Below are 20,919 nucleotides of genomic sequence, written 5' to 3'. Positions count from 1 at the left end.
CACGTTGCTCTGAAACACACCGCAAACACACACACACCGCACATGCACACTGCTTATTCATACAAACACACTGTTCAGTAGGCACCGTGCTTAACTATGACCTTCATTGAGATGGATTGCATGAAAAATGTAATGACTTTCCTGAGAGAAAAACCACAGGCCAAATCAGCTTTGCATTGCATAATAATGCTGGACTTGGTAATCAATAACACAAACACACATCCATAATGGAGTGCACAGTCTGCACATGGAGAAAATGTCTCAGCAGAGGCCAACCACATCACAATGGATGGAGGAAACCACCAGTGGAGGGGCTGTGCGATGCATAAACAAGGAGGTATTGACGATAAATGCCTGCAACCATTTCCACCCATCAGACACTTTTCTAAGCTAACAGCTTAAGTCTGGAAACAACATGCAACTCTGAAAAGCTTTTCGCACGCCCAAAATGTTCATCTCAGGGTTATCCTTGGCCCTAAGTAAATAGCTGTCCCGAACCTAACTTGACCCAATTTTACATTCTTGGCTAAGTTATCTATTGTTCACACAGCAAAGATGATGCTAATTTTGGCCTAGAGCAAAGCGATCTCTGCTCTTTATGAATGAATGGTAGCTGTGTTTGCTTTGGAGCCAAAAACATACAACAGTTTTATCAACTTTCTCTGGTTCCATAGCAAAAAATGTATCTTACTGACCAGACCTTCTTTGAACCTAGTAAAACGCAGCACTAGAAACAATCATATCTGTACCCTCATTCCTTGTTTTTTCAGCCTATAAGCCTTATTGTTTCAGACCTCAAATCCGCTGTTTCCTATGCCCTACCCCAGAATGGTTTTGGGTTACAAAGAAAAACAGACAGCAACATGCCAAATGGAATCTATACTCTGTCAGATTTTCGCTGTGAGTTCAGGTTGCTGATGGTTGTTTTTTGGGCTTTTTTTTTGTTACTTCCCAGTGTCACAGTTTTAGGATCCCATAATGAAAAGCTGCCATTGTGTTTGTTTACCTCCTCTTCATCTCTCAATGTGACATTAGTTAGAGATGAGTCACCAGCCAGGAAAAAAACAAAAACACTGTTCATCTTTCTGTCACAGATATTTCCCTCTTGAGTGTGTCTCATTCTCACCTCGTTGGTGTTCCAGCGATGGCGCTCCTTGGGCAGAGAGGAACATTTGGGTAGACACTCTAGCAGCTTCTTAGGAAGGTAAATCTTCAACTGGCCGGGCTCATCTGAGGTAGGGAAGAAAAAAAAGAAGAAGATTAAACAGGATAAATGACAGACGAGTAGAAAGAGAGGACTAATTGCACATTAGACACAAAGACACCTTGAGCAGAATAGCAGAATTCTTGGATATGGCAAAGGAAAATTATGAGTTAAAATTATAAGTACAATTTTAAAGGTTTGATGTGAGAGATGTGTTCTGTCCATCTTGTACTTGAGTGGGATATTTGAGATTTATCAGGAATATTTTTGGCATAGCAGTGGAAAGAGATGTCTGCAAGGAAGTCTGAATGAGAAACCGATGAAGTTGGGTTTAATATTTCCACATCATCTTTATGTCACTGGGCCTTAATATAGCTTATTATCTATGTGTGATTCAAAGTGCTACACATGAAAAGGAGAACAGAAGTCCTCCAGTCGAGGTAATCAAGTTAACAATAGCTAAGCTTGCAGAGGGAGTGGCGGCTGGGTTACTTTTGGACCGCAAGTGAAGATGCACCTGGGGCCCACCCACAAACAGATTTAGATAAAGAAGAATCCATTATCATACATTATCAGTGCATTTGGGGTTGATAACAATCACAGCTAATCACAGGGGCATTACTTATCCCCATTAAAAGCAATACTTTTCCCACAGTGTTACACACACAGTTTGGTAATGAAGTGGAGAACCCAGAATAGCTCTCCCTGTGATTTAACTAATATTCTTGTACAGGAGGCAGAGTGACGCGCGAGTAAGCAGGATCAGACCATGTACATACACATAGGGTAATGCGTCTATGTTAATCTGTTCAATAGAAATCTCCGTATTTCTAGTGTTACTAAACACTAGATAAACAAAATGCCCACTATTGAAATTTAGACCTTATTTTACTATAGTGCACATAATCTCTGTCTGTCTGTCTGCAAACTCCTACAGTCAGGACAGGAGCAATCACACTTGACACATATAGGTCCCTGAAGGGTTCACTAACCAACAGCTAGTCATTACAATAAAACCACTGTATTATTTTAATTTCACAATAAATTCTACCTTATCAATATTGAATATATTCATTACTAATATCCCCAAATTGTGACAGTATCAATAAACTGAAACAGTAAGTTTTGAAGTCAAGTTTACTATACTCTGTGATTGTATGAACTGGGATATACTAGTTAAAAGGTGCCAAAATTGATTTTTATTAAAATGCTAGCCAGATTTCTTCGCCTCTGGTTACAACCTCTTTGAGAAAATGTGTAAAAACTCTCGACAAAAAAAACATTGCAGGTTAATTTTGTTGTGTGTTTATTTATTCATCATCCACCACCCTTACATGAGTGAAAATTCAGAAATACAAGCTTCTAAACCCAAGTGCCTTTTTAAAAGGAATTATGGATGCTACCTTCTTTGCTGATTGGCGGATGGCAGTCAACGAGGTGAATATCAGGCTATATTTGTGTTAGGCTGATGAATCTTTACTGAATTCAAAATAGACACTGTAGTTTATTTTGAGTCAGTCCCACATACATTGTTTTTCTGAGCAAAAATAGCCTCCAAATGTTCACTGTTTTCTCCTGACTAATGTTTTCTAAAAACTACAGGGCCAAGCTTTTTTTTTTTAGAAAATTGCTCTGCTTTTTTTTTTTTTACATAACAATATAATTGTGGCTCGTTTTCAAACATTTACGTAATTAGCAGAGGAACCAAAGGGCTGAGAGCCACAGACAGTTATACCTTATGCAGTATACAGTATAATTAATGTTGTGGAGGGCGCTATATGAGATCGCCATGGCAGAAATATAGTCATACTTGACAGCAAAGCTGATTGTTGGTGTTGAATTACCAGTGAAACTACCCCTACTGTGCTTCTCTTCCTACTGCTGTGCGCGGAGAATCACCAAAATACCGAATAGGTGCAGGGAAGGTAAAAAAATAAATAAATAAATAAAATAAAATCCACCAAGTCTCAGCCTCAGGAAAATACCACCTCACCAGTGTGTCCACACAAAGACAGACCCCCTGTTATGTGTTTGTGAGTGTGTTCCCAACGGGTGTGCTTCTCAGAAGTCAAAGCGAGCAAGCACTCAAAGGTTATTGATAAGCATTTGAGTAGAGGGCGTCCATTCATGACTCCCCTGGGAAGATAGGAATTATACTCTACCTGAGGGAAGATGACAGAGCAAGAGAAAAAAGACAGATAGGTAAGGTGGGAGGGTCAGCATGGGAGACAGAGAGAGGCAAGATGACAAGGAGCCAGAAAGATGCTGTTAATGAAGAAAAAAAAAGAAATTTGGGAGACTGGAACAAACTAACACAAAGATGCAAAGAAGAAGAAGAATTGCTGTAGCAGGACAGGGGAAGGGGCTATATGTGTGTGTGTGAGTGTGTGTGTGAGTGTAAGTAGCTATCTGAGCATGTGTGTGTGTGTGTTTGTGTCAGTAGGAAGTGTGTTCAGGCACGTATGCTCCCCCTAATCAATTATGCATTTATTAATAGAAGGCCTGAGAAGACAGAATTTCAAACAGCTGAACTGTGCAGCAGCTTAGTTAAACAGCTGAATGGTGCAGCTTAGTTAAAGCCTAATTTCTTTTTTAGCAGCACTCCAGCCTCTCTGCTATGAATGCCAATCAGCGTTTAGACCCCACCCCTCCTGGCTATAACCCCCTCCCTTCCTCTGCTGTTCTGAAGAATTCTCATCAGAGCCTCGCCTTTGAAATGTACCAGAACCACCACATCAAACAAGCCCGTTGCACATGTGCAGGCACGCATACACACACAAACACGCACGCATGCATACACATATGCATGCTCATACATACAAACAGACACATACAGCAGTGCCTGCTGATCAAAGAACACACATCACAGTATTTGTCCCAGAGTGACTTCTTCTTTTTTTTTTTAAACGAGTGACCTTGGTGCCCAAACCCCTTTCAAAGCACACCTTCATGGACACAACCATCATCTTAACCTGTCCTCGCATTTACTCTCCCTGCTAACGAGGAACGGAGGACCAACTTTGCAGATTTGTTGAAAGCTGATGAGCTTTTACACCCCAAAGAGTTGTATCTTGTATTTCTAACAATCCTGAACTAGAGAATGCGTCCCTGCTTTGAAAAGATTCAGCCTCAGTGCTGTTGCAATCGTCCTTTCCATCTGCTCCAAATGACTCTCGGTGGAGCCATACTATTGTGTGACATGGGGTAAAAACTTGTCTTTTGTTTTCTGGCTACCCAGGAAAATGAAGCATCCTGGGACCCAAGGAATGCACATCTAAATATGAAAATCCGACGCTGTTCGCCTTTACATTTGTATTTAAAATCATAAAACACTTTCAATACCTGCATTGCTTCGTGCGAGTCCCTCAGCAGCACGCCACAAATTCTGGGTGTACACAGATCACTCACTCACTTGCTAATCTAGTAAAAACGAGTCCAAAAGAGTGACAATGCCTGAATGCTAATGTGAAACTGATGGCTCATTAAGTCATATAGAGGTATGTGAGCTAAAGACCGAAAATGTTCGACCAAAGTGAAACATTGCTTTGGGTACACTATCAAATGCCACCATTTAGACTGGAATCACACAGAAGAGCGGCCTCCGACTGATGAATATTTTACCTCATAAAACTGTCATCTCCATATTTAACACAGAAACAAGCCAATGCCCTTGTGAGATGGCTGTCAGTTAATTATAAAACTCTCCTCAGTAAAGAGAGAGAAAAACGCTCCAAATGCAACTCTTAACTCTCCCCCTACTGATATTAGGAGGCGTCAGGGGAAATTTTCACATTTTCCCCCTTTTCGGGATGAAATTAATGTGACAGAAAGAAAGGCTCATTGCACAGCAGCTAGATAGAGGGATGGCAGGGAGGAGGGTGAGAGGAGGGCAGCAGGGAGAGCCAGGGCACGGAGAAGATGGTTTGGGGGGTGGGGGTGGCATGGGATGAGTGAGAGTGCAGGAAGAGGGGAGGAGAGACGAGAAAAAGAGGGAGAGCAGGGGGCGGAGGGGGGGGAGATAGAGAGATGGGCGTGCATGCTAATTTTATCATTCTGCTGATAAACTTTTCCTCCAGTAATCCTCCAGCTGGGACGTGAGAACAGATAGGAGACAGGGATAGGCTCGGGAAGCCTTGGTTTTTATTAAACAGTCATCAGAAATAGAACCCTCTATTCTATTCTATTCTATTCAGTCCAGCTTTCATTCCCTGTTCAGCATGGTCTGGTGCAGAAATGAATAAGGGGTTGAAGTAAGGGGTGGACAGGGTTGTTGTTGGGGTGGGTGGTGTTTAAATATACCCCCCAACACCACCACCACAACCACCACACTCCTAACCCCCTCCACTGCTAGCCATCACTTCACTAAATGTCCGTCTGCTCCTCCTCGCATCTGTTTATTTTCCTCCAATTTGTCCCTCTAACACACATGCACACAGAGGCACACACATGCATTTGCTCCATGTCCTCTGGAATCAATAGCCAATCAAAGCAATCATTGCCTTTATAGTCTGTCTAACAGACAAAAGCAATCGCACACATGCTTGCTACACACTCACACACATCCGCGGCCATGCACCGACCCCAGATTACACACTCCATCTCACTTCTAGTTTAACAAGGCCCATTGAGGATTATAGATACATAATGCCATGTGTACAGATTAGGTGTGACAATAAACTACTGACAGCCAAAGTAAGCCCTGCCTTCTGTATGGCTATGTGCAGGAGTGTGTGCGTGTGCCCACTAATACTGTACTGGCATGCATGAATAAACATGATGTGTAACAGGGCTGAATTGGAATGACGTCTCAGCAGAGAGAAATAGAGATAGTGTGTGTATGTGTGTTTGTGCGTATGCGTAAGAGTGATCAGTTACAGAGCAGATGAGGAGGAGACCTCAGTTCCCGCATCGCATCATTCTGCCAGAAGGCTTTTATGCTTGCTCCCAGAGTCACCCTGTGCTACAGACAAATGTGCGGGTGGCACTTAAACACCCTCACAGACAGACATGCACACACAAACTGCGCCAAGAGTGTTTGTGTGACTCTTACTGTTGGCTTCAGTGTCGTCACTCTTGGGAGGGGTGTGTCCAGTGTAGCCAACAGCAATCCTGACCATTCGCTCTGGATTTCTTATCTTCTTCAGTCCTACAAAAAGAGAAAAAGAAGAAGAAGAAAAAAAAAACAGGGACATATTTAGGAGACACTTCAGGCTTTGGTTTCCTTAGCAGTCGTACACCTCACCTCAATCTTTCTCCTCTAAAGCCCAGAAACAAAACTCCAAGTGATATGCATGTGGGCTGATCCATTTTCTGATCCACTAACTTGCATCCATCGTGTCCCACAGAAGATACACTGCCTCTGTGTGTGTGACTAACTTGTTCCCAGCTTTAGTTTCTCTTCACTCTCATCATTTCTCTGTTTCCCTGACCACTGTTGCTATGATACAAAGTAGACCAACCAGCACAGAGGGAGATGGTCTTCCAGGCTATATGGTGGATGTTGTTCTGATGCCCACTGGTGCCATCCACATCTACCAGGCAGGGGGAAGAGTGGAAGGCTGTCTCCTGCCTTCGTCGCCACAATTCATTTGGCTTTCATTCAGCAAGGCTCAGACTTTTAAATCATTATACCCAGACTACACGCAACACTGAAGGGGCAATGGATAAAACTCCAACACACTGTGAATCTGTTTGCGTGAGTAGGTAGGGTATAGTATGGGCAGGGGGGAAGGTTTAATATTTATGTGGTACACTGCCTGCTGATCTGCCCATGGGCCTTTTGTCTCATCAACAGTTCTAGTCTTTTCACGCAACGGGACTCTCAACCCACGGCCTTCCTTTCGCCTTTGGCAACACTCTGCATGCTTGCTTGCTTGCACGCATGGATGTATGTATATGCGTGCCTGACTTTAAGTGCTGTACACACGATGTACTGCAGAAATGCATGACGGTAGTTCAAGTGTTGCCAAAAATTGCCCCTTTGAGAAATCTTGCTCAGTGTTGCTCCCTAGTGGAGAGAGTGCTGAAAGCTCTCGCTGACAATTTTACTACAGCTTTGATTATTTAACCCCCCCCCCCCCCCAAAAAAGAGTTTTCCATTAATTAATTAATTAATTTTAATTGCTAAGGAACTGTGGTGTCTGTAGCAAGGGTTCTCAAACTTTTTGAGGCGAGGGAGAAGATATTCTCAGGACTGCCTCACAAAAACTAAAAACAATTTAGATGGTTTAGGTGTAACATCACTTTTCAGAGCAAGCTGATAATGAAAGGTATGCAACAGCAAGAACTGTCTATTAGACACTGAGAGAAATGACTGGTTTCATGACAGATTGACAGGATGTGTCATAGCCATATCAGGGTTTATATTGGGCCAACACAAAGGGAGGGAGTAATGTACACAATATGCTTGTTTTGTTGGCATAAATGGTCCCCCATCTGTGTATATATATATCCACTTTTTAATGAAACAACACAATTTTATGATCTACTATAAATTAATTTGGGACACCTGAGGGGGACAGACCCCGTTTAGAGAGCCATTGATCATTTACAACACAGTCTGCTGCTAAGTTTGCTGCCCTCTTTTGTAAATTTAACCCTTCGTGGCATCAGCAGTGCTTTAAAGACACAAAACGAAAGAGGCGCTGTGAACAGAGTAACAACCAGGGGGTATTTATAAAGAAATGTCAAACACCACGAGTAAAGAACTCACAAGTTGACACAGAGATAACATTGCAACCCTTAAATAATTCATGAATGAATAAATAGTAGTCTCAATGAAATGGTGACTGTGTGTGAGAGATGATAACGACCTCAAGAGTTTACTTAAGGGAGTAAAAACACAAACAAACAACGACCACAAATGGGGGGGGGGGGGGCTGGAATCATTATGACCTAAAACTGACACACATACACACCAACCCCTCCCAAACCTATATGCAGCCAAATTCTCACCTTCAGCGCCTTAGCAACCATAAGGACACATTAACACTGAAGGGACAAAACACACACACACACACACCGAAACACACACCGATTGTGATTAAATAAATACACAGCTGGTCGAGGAGGTTGCGTGCCTGTCAGGAAAGAAATTAGCAATTCAGTGGTCTACTTTATGCTTAAAGAGAGACACGGACACACACACACGCACACACACACACACACAGAGCAGCATCTGAATTCCTTCAGCGTGAACCACTCTTCTCTTTTCCTCTCATCCTCCATCCCCTTAATGCTAAATGCTTAAAAAGCATTCATAAGCCAGCTACTCGAGGGGGAAACGCTGGCAAGCATCGGACGGTGAAAAACTACCGTATCCCGAATCAGCCAGAGCCCACCGACAGGACAACTCTCCTCCTGTTATTTATTTGCTTTCGGTTAACCGTGCTCCACACAGTCGCTGGTTCAGCACCAGCCTCGGTGTTTTCGGGACGGGCTAAAGGAGAGGGAAAGCCCCGCCGCTATCTCTGCCCTCCTCTATCCCTCCGTCCCTTCCTAGCCTCGCATGAAACCCGAAGAGCGGGACTCCGGCACCTTAAATAAAAACCGTTATTTCTCTCTTACCTTCCGGCTTGTTTTCGGCAGCCATTTCCCCTCCGCCGCGCGCCTCATCCCTCCTCCTCCTCCTCTTCCTCCTCCTCCTCGACTCGACCTAGTGGTAGTGGGAGGGGGGGGTGGTGATGGTGGTGGTGCCGGTGAGGGAGGTGGGGGGGAGGACCACGCGCGTGCACAACGAGGACAGCTCAAGGAGGGGGGCGGGGCTGAGAAGAAGGGGTGGGGAGGGTGAGCCTGCCGCGTTCAGCGCGGCTATTGGTCCAAACAGAGAGGACTGACAGCGGGGATCCGTGATGGTGACTCGCGGAATTCACCATCCCTCCGCTTGTTCCCCTTGACCACGCCCCCTCCTCGCCGTTCACGCGCACTCTTTCTCTCTCTCTCTCTCCCTCTTACCCCTCTCACGTCACTGAACGACGTCTGTATTCGAGGACACCTTGACAGCCTCCCACAGCATCATCATCATGCTCATCATCATCTTCTCTCCCTCACACACACACGCGCACACACACACTCGCACGCGCACAACAGGCCTACACACATATACGTTACGCGCGCACAGAAACTCTCGCTAGCGAGCGCGCGCTCATTTCTTCACACGCAAACCCAGTGGACTGTTGAGAAAATGCGATGTAAGGTCGCGTCTCGCCATAAATTATGAACCCCTCTTGAATCTAAATGAAAAGAACTGCCTGAAAGAGAGTTTTTTGACGCGCGTGGGCTGCCGGGTGCTGTCATTCGCCGTGGTGCTGAAGCTCGCGGTGCTGAAAGGACAGCTCCACACGCGCCTACACAGAGCTGCGTGCACTCACTACCTGCTTTCTTTGAGCCATGTTATTAAATGGGAGCCATGGCAGGTCAGATGAAAACTTGTGGGGTGGAAGGAAAAAAAAACATGCCCTCCTCCATACTCGTCCTCCTGCTCAGCGTGCGGGATGAAATGTCGCTGCTGATATCTTTGCGTAAAGTTTAGTTTATAACGAGCCTATCACAATATCCTCACTGACAGGCTATTTATAATTCTGCCGTTTTATGCGATGCTATCCTTTTCTAAATAGTAGGGCTTAACTGGGATCATTATGTTCTCGTTTCCAGCCCACACTGTCACTCTGTGCCTCGGGGTAGAATATCGCCTTTGCACCAAAGCCTTGTGTTTGACAGAGACAATCCTCTCCACAGACACGCTTCACGGAAAACAGAGGTTTTGAATGGTTCGTCCTCGGCTACGTGTGCTTTGCGCAGCCTCGGGGTGCAGAGACACACTAGGTACTCGAGATCAGCGGAATTCAGAGATGGTGAACGACAACGACAAACGTGTAGCGGTGTAATAAGAAAGAAAGCAAATGTTTAATGTTGCATTTATGTTATTTATGTCAGGGTGGAGCTCACTGTTCATACCAACACAGTATGGCACTTTCTATTCAGCCAAAGATGAGATTACTTTTTAACCAAAAATATATAGTACTTCAAGAGTACTGGATACATGAGTAATCACTGGCACTTGTCCAGTGTTATGGTGAAGAACAGGGGTGTCAAACATATGGCCTGGGGCCTGGAAGCGGCCCACTAGAGGGTCCAATTGGCCCACTGGAAGACTTTGCAAAGTGTGATCAAGTCATTATTAACTCAATGTGTTTTTTTCTTTCATGAGAGATTTATATTGTTCCTGGTGTGATGCCAGCGTTATTATACAAGAGTGAAAATGTACAGAAAATAACAAATGTTAGATCCCGGTAGGTTGTTTGGATCATAAAGACATAAAACACTCACAAAAAACTTTTATTTCCCCACAAAAACTCCACATGTGGAGGTTTTGTGAGTTTATAGCCTCACTATGATCTTTAAATTGTAATGCACATGCAATGACGGTGTAATGACCATGTCAGACGTACTTTTCTTAAGAAATTTCAGACTTTTCACCTTTTTTGTAAAGCAATGGCTGGTTAAATGCGACTTTTAGAAAGAAATGTTTTCAAAGTGTTTTGTAGAGAAATTAACTGGGGTGTTTGTTTTTTCATATGTTATTATGCAAAGGTTTTGGTAGTCCCAGCCTACTTAAGATCAAACTGGGCTGACATGAAGTAAAATGAATTTGTCAGCCCTGGTTTAGAGAGTGAATCACATGATGGTCTTAGGTTTTTTTCATGTAATATCACCTGTTTCATGTTAATATATACTCACTTATTAACATGAGCTAATCCAGGGGGTAAATGTTTTATATATGTTTTAATTGGTGTGTGGAAGTGTATACGCACTTCTATAAATGAGATGAGAAATAGGTTATCCCATATTTGGGAAATTCTTTCATTGCAACAGTTGAAATTCACAGGGCAAGAGGCGGGGTACAGCCAGAACAGGTAGCCAGTCTGTTACATGGCCAGTTGATCAATAATAATAATAATAATGATGATAATAATAATAATAATAATAATAATAATAATAATAATAATAATAATGTGTGGTCTTTCTGGAAGCTGAATAATTCGGTTAAGGATGTTGCTCTGTTGCCTGTCTAGTGAGTGGTGCAGAGGGTGGTTAAGGTTTTTCTGTGATTTTAGCTTCAAAAATATTCCGGGTTGCAGACAATAACAGAGCCAGCTTTCCTAAACAATTATACAGTCTATCCGTGTCACCAGCTCTGATGCTTCTCATCCCGCAGCAGCACGCTGTGCTCACCACAACTGAGTGAGAAAAAACTCCAAGATTTTGCTGCACACATTGAAGGATCTCAGCTTCCTTAGCAAAACAGAGCCTGAACAGTCTGTGTTGACTTTCCATTTGAGCTTTTTGTCAATGCAGGTGCCCAGGTACTTGTACTCCTCCACATTAACATCCTGTCCCACACGGGTCGTGTAACTGTCTGTTTCCTTCTTAAATTGATCACCATCTCTCTTCTGAGCTATTAACATTCAGAAACAGAGGATTCCTGTTAGACCACTCTACAAAACCGTCCACTAGCGCTCTGCAAACCTCGTCCTGCCCATCACTAATACATCCAACCACTGCAGAACTGTCAGAGTATTTCTGTAGGTGGCATGACCTGGAGTTGTGCTGAGAGTCTGAGGTGTACAAGGTGAACAGGAATGAAGACAGCACTGTCCCCTGTGGAGCTCCTGTACCGCATATCACCTGATCTCAAAGAGCACTGCACATTTTCACATACTGCAGCTGGTCTTTTTGGTTGTCAGTAATTCATGAGTTGTTGAATGTGTGCATTTACTGACATTTCCTGTAGTTTCTTTCTCAGCAGCAGCGGCTGAATCATGTTATATGCACTATGGAAATCAAAGAGGGTGATCTTCACCATGTCGCTCTCTGTAGTATGTAGATGACTGCAGATTTAATCTGTATTCAAACTGCAGAGGGTCAAGAGATGTCTTCACCCATGTCTTAGTTGGCAACTAGCCTGTAGTCATTGAGCTCTGAGGGTATCAACAGTGATTTGGTTGTAAAATCTGATTCTGGTCTTTTATCTAAGGATAAATGTAGTGGAGTACATAGTACTCAGTTCTCCTTCTAAATATAGTGTAGAAATATAAGGCTGCAAAATGAAATGTCCAAGGAAAGGAAGTAGTAGACTCAAAGAGGCTATTATTAGCGATGCACAGATTGTGAAATGTTTAAATTACTAGAAGGCCAAGAACCAATGCCAGTAACAAGATTTTATTTACTTATTTGTTTATTTATTTATTATTTCTTCCACTGTACTTCTTTTTAGATAGTACATAATTTGTTAAACACCCCGAAATCTGTCATAGCCAATCACAGTTGAGTGTTTGGCGCACATTCAAATTGAAGGATGACAAAAAAAAAGTCATAAACTGACAACATACATTTTATAAAAAGCCCTTTTCTCCTTGTATGTATACAGCCAGCAGAGGACGACAGAAAGACAGCGGCTCCTCCTGTGACTGACCAATGAGCTCCCAGAACACTGAACGAGTGGGCGGGACCGAACCGGACCAAACGCAAACATGGCGGCTCCCTTAGATGATGATATTGAGTCTAACAATCAGGACTTCTATTCACTGCTCAACGTTAGGAAAGAGGTAAGGTTAGCTTCGTGTTTATCAGTGATGTCCGACGTCAGCGGACTTTTTGCTGTGACCTCTGTGTTGGGTTTTAATGAGAAAGCCTTCTGCAGCCCGTGTGCTCTCATCCTCCAACCGAATAACGCTTCTCTCAGTCGGCACCATCGTCGTTAGAGGTTGAGACCGGTCGAACACCGGCAGGCTGTCTATCTACTTTACATGGAAGTAGGCGCTGGCAGAAATGCTACGATCGTCTTGAAGAACATCCTCTGAAATCTGAGTTTTCCTAAAAACTGGGGCGAATATGAGCTGTGTGGATTGTAGTTGCTCATCTAAGTAACATTAGATAGCATTAGGTACACAGGGGCAGACTCCTTAGCTTAACGCGTAGTGCATTATTACGCTTTTTGTTAATGGCTTTTTAATGTAAACGCCTGCTGACTGTTTTTCACTCTTGAATTTGGACGCACTAATGCAGCAGTGGTGTTTCAGCTCTCAATTAACTGATTAGTCAGTTAATTGATTGAACAGACATTAATTCAGGAGGCTGTGGCAATTATTTTCAGGCAAAAATACCCAACAGTTGCTGTTTTAATCAGTTTAATTAGTCAGCCATTCTCAGGGGTGACTCTTGTCCTGTCTCCTGCCACAGGCCACAGCTGAGGAGCTAAAGGCATCATATCGGAGGCTATGTATGCTCTACCATCCAGACAAACACAGAGACCCAGAGCTGAAAAGACAAGCTGAGCAACTTTTCAACCAGGTTCACCAAGCTTATGAAGGTGAGGAATCTCATAGTTGTAAGGCATTTAGTAGGTATAGTTGAACTTGTGAAATGAATTGTCTGTCTTCGGGATCTGCTTTCCCTCTGCTCAGTGCTGAGTGATGCTCATTCCAGAGCTATCTATGACATCTTTGGGAAGAAAGGGCTGGAGGTGGAAGGCTGGGAGGTATGTTTCCAAACATAATCTACTTTTCTTGCATTTGAGTGGTTTTTCGCTGCTACGTGCTGTGTCTGCGTCACCTGCACTTTGTGATTCTGTGTAGGTGGTGGAGAGGAAGAGGACACCGGCAGAAATTCGAGAGGAATATGAAAGGCTACAGAGAGAGAGAGAGGAGAGGAGACTGCAGCAAAGAACAAACCCTAAGGTTTGCAGCATCATAACAGCACGAAACAGCCCTGTTTCCACGTTCATTGCATTATGTCTCCCACTCTTTTCCTTTTTTCTTAATTAATCCTGTCAATCTGTTTGTCACGGCATCATTATTCAGGGCACCATCAGCGTTGGTGTGGATGCAACGGACCTGTTTGACCGCTATGATGAAGACTTTGAAGAGATGCCAGGAGGAGGCTTTCCTCATATTGAAATCAACAAGATGCATATTTCTCAGTCTATAGAGGTACAACAAACATTCACTTAGCCATTACCGTCCACCCACGTGCTAGCCTGAGCCAAGATCACATCGGTATTCTGTGCTGTCTGTCTTTTTGCAGGCTCCTTTGACGAACTCTGACACAGCAGTGCTGTCTGGTTCGCTCTCCACGCATAATGGGAACGGAGGAGGAAACATTAACATGACCGTGCGCAGGGTTATGTCAGCCAAGGGCTGGGGGGAGGTACGCACAAGCAGACACATTTACAGAGAGAAGCACATTAACGTTTTGTTTTAATGAGTAGGAACTTGTCCATCCATCTCATTATACCTCTGAGGAAGTCTGTGTGCCTATCCAGGTGTTTGGGCACATTGTCTCAGGAATGCTTTAAAGGAATTTTTTAAAAATGTAGCACAGATGTCCACCTGGATTTGAGGAGAATCTGGGTAGAATGTGGTGGCCAATGATCAAGGTCATTGTGACCTTAAATACATGCACCTTTAAGCTGAAGTGATTGTACAGATCTTCCTTGGTTGAAGACCAAATGGAAACTTTGATGTAACTTGCACTTTAACTAGTTGGGAATCATACACCTGCAAGCTGGTAATTCTTGCAGACATGATGTATGTAATGCGTAAGGCGGTAGGTTCAGTTTTTGTAGCCTTCTACAATCTCTTCTTTCCGTGCACTTGCATCTGCATTTGTTGCAGGTGGAGTTTGGTGCGGGAGACATACTGGGACCTCTTATTGGGTTAAAGGTGTTTCGCAATGTCACACCACGGTGGTAAGACCCAACTTTTTGTCAATAATGCGTCAAACTGCAAAACTGCATTCTCCTTTCATATCTCCTTTCTGTATGATTTTTTTTTTCTGTTCAGTTTCATGACAGCCCAGTGCGGTTTACAGTTCTCACCTCGAGGTTTGCGACCGAGTTGTTCTCTGATGACAGCGCGGCACCTGGATCAGAACACCATGGGTTATCTTCAGTGGCGCTGGGGGCCCAACAGCGCCATGACTACCAGCCTTGTCCGAGACACCAAGAGCAGCCACTTTACTCTAGCTCTGCAGGTACATTCAAAGATAAGCATGCACACACAGGCTGCAGCAGTACTACGTCATTACTTTTATTAATTTGATCATTTTTTTCCTTATTATTTCTATTCTTTATTGCTGTTCTCCTGGCTTTCCAACCTGCATTGTCCAGCTGGGCGTGCCACACTCCTACCTGATGATGAGCTACCAGTACAAGTTCCAGGATGAAGACCAGACCAAAGTTAAAGGATCTGTGAAGTATGTGTGTAAAAAGTGTCCTATACATGCAAAAAATAGTTTGCTGATATTGTGTTTGGGGTCATTGCCCAGTTGCATGTTTATGCTGTGTTTGGTTTTATTCAAACATACAATGAAAGTTATAGAAATATAATTTTACTTTTTCTTCTTGTTAGCATATTCAATATCATAACAATAGCTTATTCACAGAGCTAATACAGATTAAGACATGATCTGTAGTTGTTGCATTAATGGAGACATTATTTTAAAAGGTAATGTAACATTTAAAACATGCTGTTTTCTCACAACAGTGATCACCACTTATAGTAGCTCTAAAAGTCCAATTGTGGCCATGCTATTCTCTTTACTAGCTGCCTAGTTTCATTTATCTCCCTGTTCACTTTTGTATCCCCGTGTTTCTAGGACAGGCTGGTTTGGCACTGTGGTAGAATATGGAGCAGAGAGAAAGATCAGCCGACACAGTATACTGTCAGCCAATGTCAGCATTGGGGTCCCGCAGGGAGTTACACTCAAGATCAAGTACGGGCCATCTACAGTGTGGTCTCACTCTACTGTGTGTCTTTGCCTCACTGCATGATTATCTTATAAGAGTGTGCTTACATTTGGGCTTATGTAGGCTGGCACGTGCAAATCAAACATACCTGTTCCCAGTCCATCTGACTGATCAACTGCTGCCCAGCGCCGTCTTCTATGCCACTGTGGGACCTCTGCTGGTCTACATGGCCGTCCACAGGCTGATCGTTATCCCGTACACACAAGCACAGAAAGAACAGTGAGTAAATGTCCTCTGCCTCAAACAGCATCTCACATTGTCCCAGCAGAAGAAACTCTTGGTTCCAGGCTTGTTCTCAAAAACTCATAAATAAGAAAAGATAATTTTCTATTAATCATCACCTGGTTCTCCTCTACTTTTCTGTATTTGATCTATGTTTTTTTTTTTTTTTACACTTAATGAATAGCATGATGGCCAAACTTTACACATCAGATAAAGGTGATCAACTCTGCTGTAGGGGGGAAAAAGAGCAGCATTTCTATTGCGGGTGTTGTTAATACTAGAGGGATTTCTTTCATGCTTACACTGTCATCACAGACGCCTCCAATGTGAATCCCAGCGGGTGATTGTTGTCTGTCTCTGTGCCTCTCAGAGAGCTGGAGCTGCAGAGGAAGAGCTCTGCCACAGACATCGCCAAGAAGAAGCAGGAGGCAGAGTCTGCTGTGAGTACTCGCATGCTGAAACACAGTTCTGTATTGTGTGTGGGGGATAATTGATCATTGTTTCTGAGTTCAGCTCTCCTCATTATGAACTCATGACTGAATCTCGCCAGAAAAGCTCGCTACAATCCTATCCTGATTTTGCTCTCTTTCTAACCCCCCTCTCCCCTCCTGCCTTCCCTATTTTTTTTCTCCCTCGGCTCCTCTGCAGGTTCTGCTGATGCAGGAGTCTGTGAGGAGAATCATAGAAGCAGAAGAATCCAAGATGGGTGAGAGTATATACGCACACACAATAAAATCATTGCACAGTGTGGAAAAACTGATATTTCTTTAAGTTTGTATCCACTCAAAACTTGGTAAGAATCCATATATTTGAAACACATGTCAAAGTAGCTGTCACACTACATAATGCACTGTAACTTTAGATCCTGTCTGTCTGACTCCCATAACGTCATTGCTGTGAAGCCAATCATGATGGACGTATATTACCTTTTAGGCTTGATCATCCTGAATGCTTGGTATGGGACGTTTGTGTCAGACACCAGCCAGAAGCAGGAGAAAGCCAAAGTCATCGATGTGACCGTGCCTCTACAGTGCCTCGTCAAAGACTCCAAACTCATCCTCACTGAGGCCTCTAAGGTGCGTCAAACCAAACGAAAGTTTCTTTCCGCATCTGATGTACATCTGCATGCATTTCTTTTAAACTGTTTCTCTGTGTGCAGTCAGGGTTGCCCGGTTTCTACGACCCTTGTGTAGGCGAAGAGAAGAGTCTAAAATTACTCTACCAGTTCAGGGGTGTCTTGCACCAAGTCATCTCTGCAGACACAGAGTCGCTACGGATACCCAAGCAATGTTAGTATGCGAGACTATTAAGAGTAACATTATTTACCATAGTATTCAACAGCACAGCATCTGCTTGCATCCGTGTTCAGATTACTAGTGTGTTTTTGTCTCATCAGCTCACAGAATTGAGTCCGAGTCCTAGAGGGCAGCGCTGTCGGAGTACGGCGAGGCAAACGGACTGTGTGAACAGAAGAACCCAAGAATGGAGGGGGTCACATCGAAAATAAGCTGGCCTCTCTCCTCTGGCCTTCTTCTGTTGTGACGTTAGCAAATCCGATAGTTCCTCCACTCATGTTTTCCTGTGGGCCAGCAGAATTCAGTCAGCACTGACAAGGTGTTGCCCTTTGTGTCCCCACACCTGAGAGAGCTGCTCAAATACCTGCCTTCTGCAGGGGAGAAGACCCTACAACCCTACAGACCTACAACATAGATTTATATATGCACTACACAAGAGGGCCTGACACTCCCTAAATGATGAGCTAAAAGTGGGGGCTCTACTTTACCCCATATCATTGTAGTGTTTGTCCTATATGTGTATCACATTGATAGTTTTGATCTAATATTGGTATGGCATAGTCATTGCAATAATTCATGTAAATGTTTCTGGTCGCAGATCACGTCTCACTAACCCCGAGGCTAGCCACGACTGAGGAATGACTAAACTCGAGTTTTTTTTGTTTTTTTTTAATTTCTCATCATCCGCTCAAAAAAAAATCATCCTAATTTATTTATGATTTTAGTGCCGCTATCTGCTGCTCACTGCGGTGCCGGTCGGCAGGTGTTAACTGGTGCTCTGAACTTGTATCTGTGAAGGCTGAGATGTAGAAGAAAGGGGAGGGCTTGCTCGGGGAGGGAACGCGGCAGTTGCCCTTTAATGGTAGAGTTCCAACTGAAGAGAGGGAGAGAAGCTCAAATTCCACATATTGATTTTTAATATCTATTCTAGACTGCAATTTAAAGGCAGAAATTCAGCTTGGATTTGATTTGCGTCAGTGTTTATTGATTGACTGTGTAGCTGCAGCCAAAACAGAATTTTCTATAAGGACTTTAAATACAGTGAAGGTTATAGTTTGTACTTCTCTGATGTATATCTGGAACAAATCCAGTGGTAGCAGTAAAATACTGGCATGGATTTGAAACATTTGGATTATTTTGTAATTGGTTGGATGCAAATTGGAGAAGATCAGCACTTTTGCCACATGTAGCTCATTTGCTGCTGATGTAATTTATTGAGCTTAACACGTTGGCTATGAAATCAAGCCCAGCTGCAGTCACAGATCAGATGATTCCCCCTTTACACTCCACAATTGCCATATCTGTAATAGGGCTGTGCATATGCAAGCCACTTTACAATCCACCTCTACCTTTCATGGTTTGTATTGATCTGAATTGATCATTCTTATACACTATATTGCCAAAAGTATTTGCTTGTCTGGCTTCACACACTTTTGAACAACCCGTTTTTAATCCACAGAATTTAATATGATGTCGGTCCACCCTTTGCAGCTATAACCGCTTCAACTCTTCTGGGAAGGCTTTCCACAAGGTTTAAGAGTGTGTTTATGGGAATTTGTACATTTGTGAGGTCAGACATGATGTTGGATGAAAAGGCCTGGCTCACAGTCTCCGCTCGAATTCATCCCAAGTGTTCCGTCAGGTTGAGGTCAGGACTCTGTGCAGGCCAGTCAAGTTCTTCCACACCAAACTTGCTCAACCGTGTCTTTATGGACCTTGCCCTCCCCTCCCCACACTGTTCCCACAGAGCCCTCCACCAAACTTTACACTTGGCTTGATGCAGTCAGACAAGTACTGTTTTCCTGGCAACTGCCAAACTCAGACTCGTCCAGTGGATTGCCACATATAGAAGCCTGATTCATCATTCCAGAGAACACGCCTCCACTGCTTTAGAGTCCAGTGGCAACATACTATACACCACTGCATCTGAAGGTTTGTATTGTACTTGGTGATGTAAGGTTTGGATGCAGTTGCTCTACCATGGAAACGCAATCTGTAAAGCTCTCTACACACTATTCTCTAGCTAATCTGAAGGTCGTGAAATTTGCAGATCTGTAGCGATTAACTCTGCGGAAGGTTGGCCGTCTCTGTGCACTACACACCTCAGCATCTACTGACCCTGATCTGTGATTTTTATGTAGCCTACCACTTTCTGGCCGAGTTACTGTCATTGCCAAATGCTTCCACTTTATTATAATAACAACTATGACAGTACCACGCTTGAATTCACTGAGCTTCTGAGAGCGACCTGTACTTTCACAAATGTTTGTAGAAGAAGTCTGTATGCCTAGGTGCTTGATTTTATACGCCTGTGGTCATGGAAGTGATTGGAACACCTAAATTCAATGATTTGAGTGGGTCAGTGAACACTTTTGGCAATATAGTTGTCAATAATATCTACTCTATTTTGTGTCGGGGTCCTTCTGCTGCTCTCTGAGGTGGAGAGACCGTAGAACAGAGGCACATGTTTCCATTGACTCTAGAGGTTTTGGGCAACTGAACCGTAGCCTCACCAAAACCACAAAGCTATATTGTCTAAATTAGGTGTTACAGTGTTTTAGTTTGTCATATTTTAATTTAATACTATTCTCCCTGATGCTTTCATTGAAAACAAATCAGACTCACACTCATTTTAAGCGACACGCCACTCTATAGTTGCAGAGGGCTTGTATTACTATCGTTTAGATGATAAAAATAATATTTTTCTCCCTTATTCACAAAGCGTCGCCACTGCAGGTAGCACCACAAAGTTAATTTGGCAGATTTTCACACCACCTCAATTCCTCGGGGAATTCCGACACATTCCCCAAGGGATTTGTCTTCTCTTAGGACTGAACCCGGGATCTTTTGCTTGCAAGGCGAATGTGTTCTGAAGCCACTTTATGTGGTCATACATGCACTAATTCTCCTTGGCTGTTATTTGCTCCTCTTAATGATGAGGGAAAGGCAAAATATCCTATGATACACTTAACTGTTGAGAAATTGGTAGGTGATGTAGCATAAAAGTCCCAAAGATTTTAAGATTAGTTGCACCCTGCTCCTGTTTATTTTGGTGTATTGAAAGGGAGAGCTGTTATACTGCTCTTTGGTTGGGATTACTCTTTCAGCGTCCATTTTGCACTAATTGTTTGTAGTATTTGTCTTATGTTGTTTTAAGTGTGATGTAAAGGTTTCTTGGTCAAGTCATCTGTCACCTCTGCTCTGGTGCCACCCTGAGGCCTGCAGAAAGAGTGCTCCCTGCTGTTACATTCCAACCCATCATCCAAACTGACTGGCCGTAGTATTTAAATGTTATGAATGGTTTCAGGAGCCCGTTTTTGTGTCCTGTAAAGACAATAAACATGATTAAAAGATGTTTGGCATTTGATTACACCCTCCAGAGTCACAGAATA

The 20,919-nt window shown here is 43.3% G+C and overlaps 2 protein-coding genes across 8 annotated transcripts in view; one reads left to right on the top strand and one right to left on the bottom strand.

Annotated features, from left to right (window-relative positions):
* LOC101464954 (calmodulin-binding transcription activator 1) overlaps positions 1-8,945 on the bottom strand; it is a 59,964-nt gene extending 51,019 nt beyond the window's left edge. For 5 of the 7 annotated variants that reach the window (XM_023154930.3, XM_012917554.4, XM_012917553.3 and 2 more), the window contains exons 1-3: positions 8,771-8,944; positions 6,255-6,350; positions 1,127-1,230 (exon numbers count right to left, since the gene is read on the bottom strand). In XM_023154930.3, coding sequence (XP_023010698.3) covers positions 1,127-1,230; positions 6,255-6,350; positions 8,771-8,795 — 225 coding nt within the window. In that variant the 5' untranslated portion in view covers positions 8,796-8,944. Of the gene's footprint in view, positions 1-1,126; positions 1,231-6,254; positions 6,351-8,770 lie in introns of all 7 variants that reach the window. The other 2 variants (XM_076883888.1, XM_076883890.1) reach the window with 1 other exon arrangement.
* A 3,677-nt stretch (positions 8,946-12,622) lies between these two features.
* Positions 12,623-20,880, top strand: dnajc11b (DnaJ (Hsp40) homolog, subfamily C, member 11b). Its single transcript, XM_004545137.3, has 16 exons — positions 12,623-12,810; positions 13,445-13,574; positions 13,669-13,742; positions 13,840-13,941; positions 14,065-14,193; positions 14,288-14,410; positions 14,878-14,951; positions 15,046-15,235; positions 15,372-15,457; positions 15,860-15,976; positions 16,074-16,229; positions 16,603-16,672; positions 16,881-16,938; positions 17,166-17,308; positions 17,392-17,521; positions 17,629-20,880. The coding sequence occupies exons 1-16, from the start codon at positions 12,736-12,738 to the stop codon at positions 17,652-17,654; spliced, it is 1,683 nt and encodes a 560-aa protein (XP_004545194.2). The 5' UTR covers positions 12,623-12,735; the 3' UTR covers positions 17,655-20,880.
* The last annotated feature ends 39 nt before the right edge of the window (positions 20,881-20,919 follow it).

Source organism: Maylandia zebra, linkage group LG5, assembly GCF_041146795.1.
Source record: "Maylandia zebra isolate NMK-2024a linkage group LG5, Mzebra_GT3a, whole genome shotgun sequence".
NCBI lineage: Eukaryota > Metazoa > Chordata > Actinopteri > Cichliformes > Cichlidae > Maylandia > Maylandia zebra.
The sequence above is the reverse complement of the archived record's forward strand: the minus strand, read 5'-3'. Positions and strand labels throughout refer to the sequence as shown.

What these genes read in the sequence shown, in the direction of transcription:
- dnajc11b (XM_004545137.3), top strand. Translation starts at nt 12,736, where the DNA reads ATGGCGGCTCCCTTAGATGATGATATTGAGTCTAACAATCAGGACTTC. An exon ending in TGCTCAACGTTAGGAAAGAG is followed by an intron (nt 12,811 to 13,444) that starts GTAAGGTTAGCT and finishes CTCCTGCCACAG; the next exon opens with GCCACAGCTGAGGAGCTAAA. An exon ending in ACACAAGCACAGAAAGAACA is followed by an intron (nt 16,230 to 16,602) that starts GTGAGTAAATGT and finishes TGTGCCTCTCAG; the next exon opens with AGAGCTGGAGCTGCAGAGGA.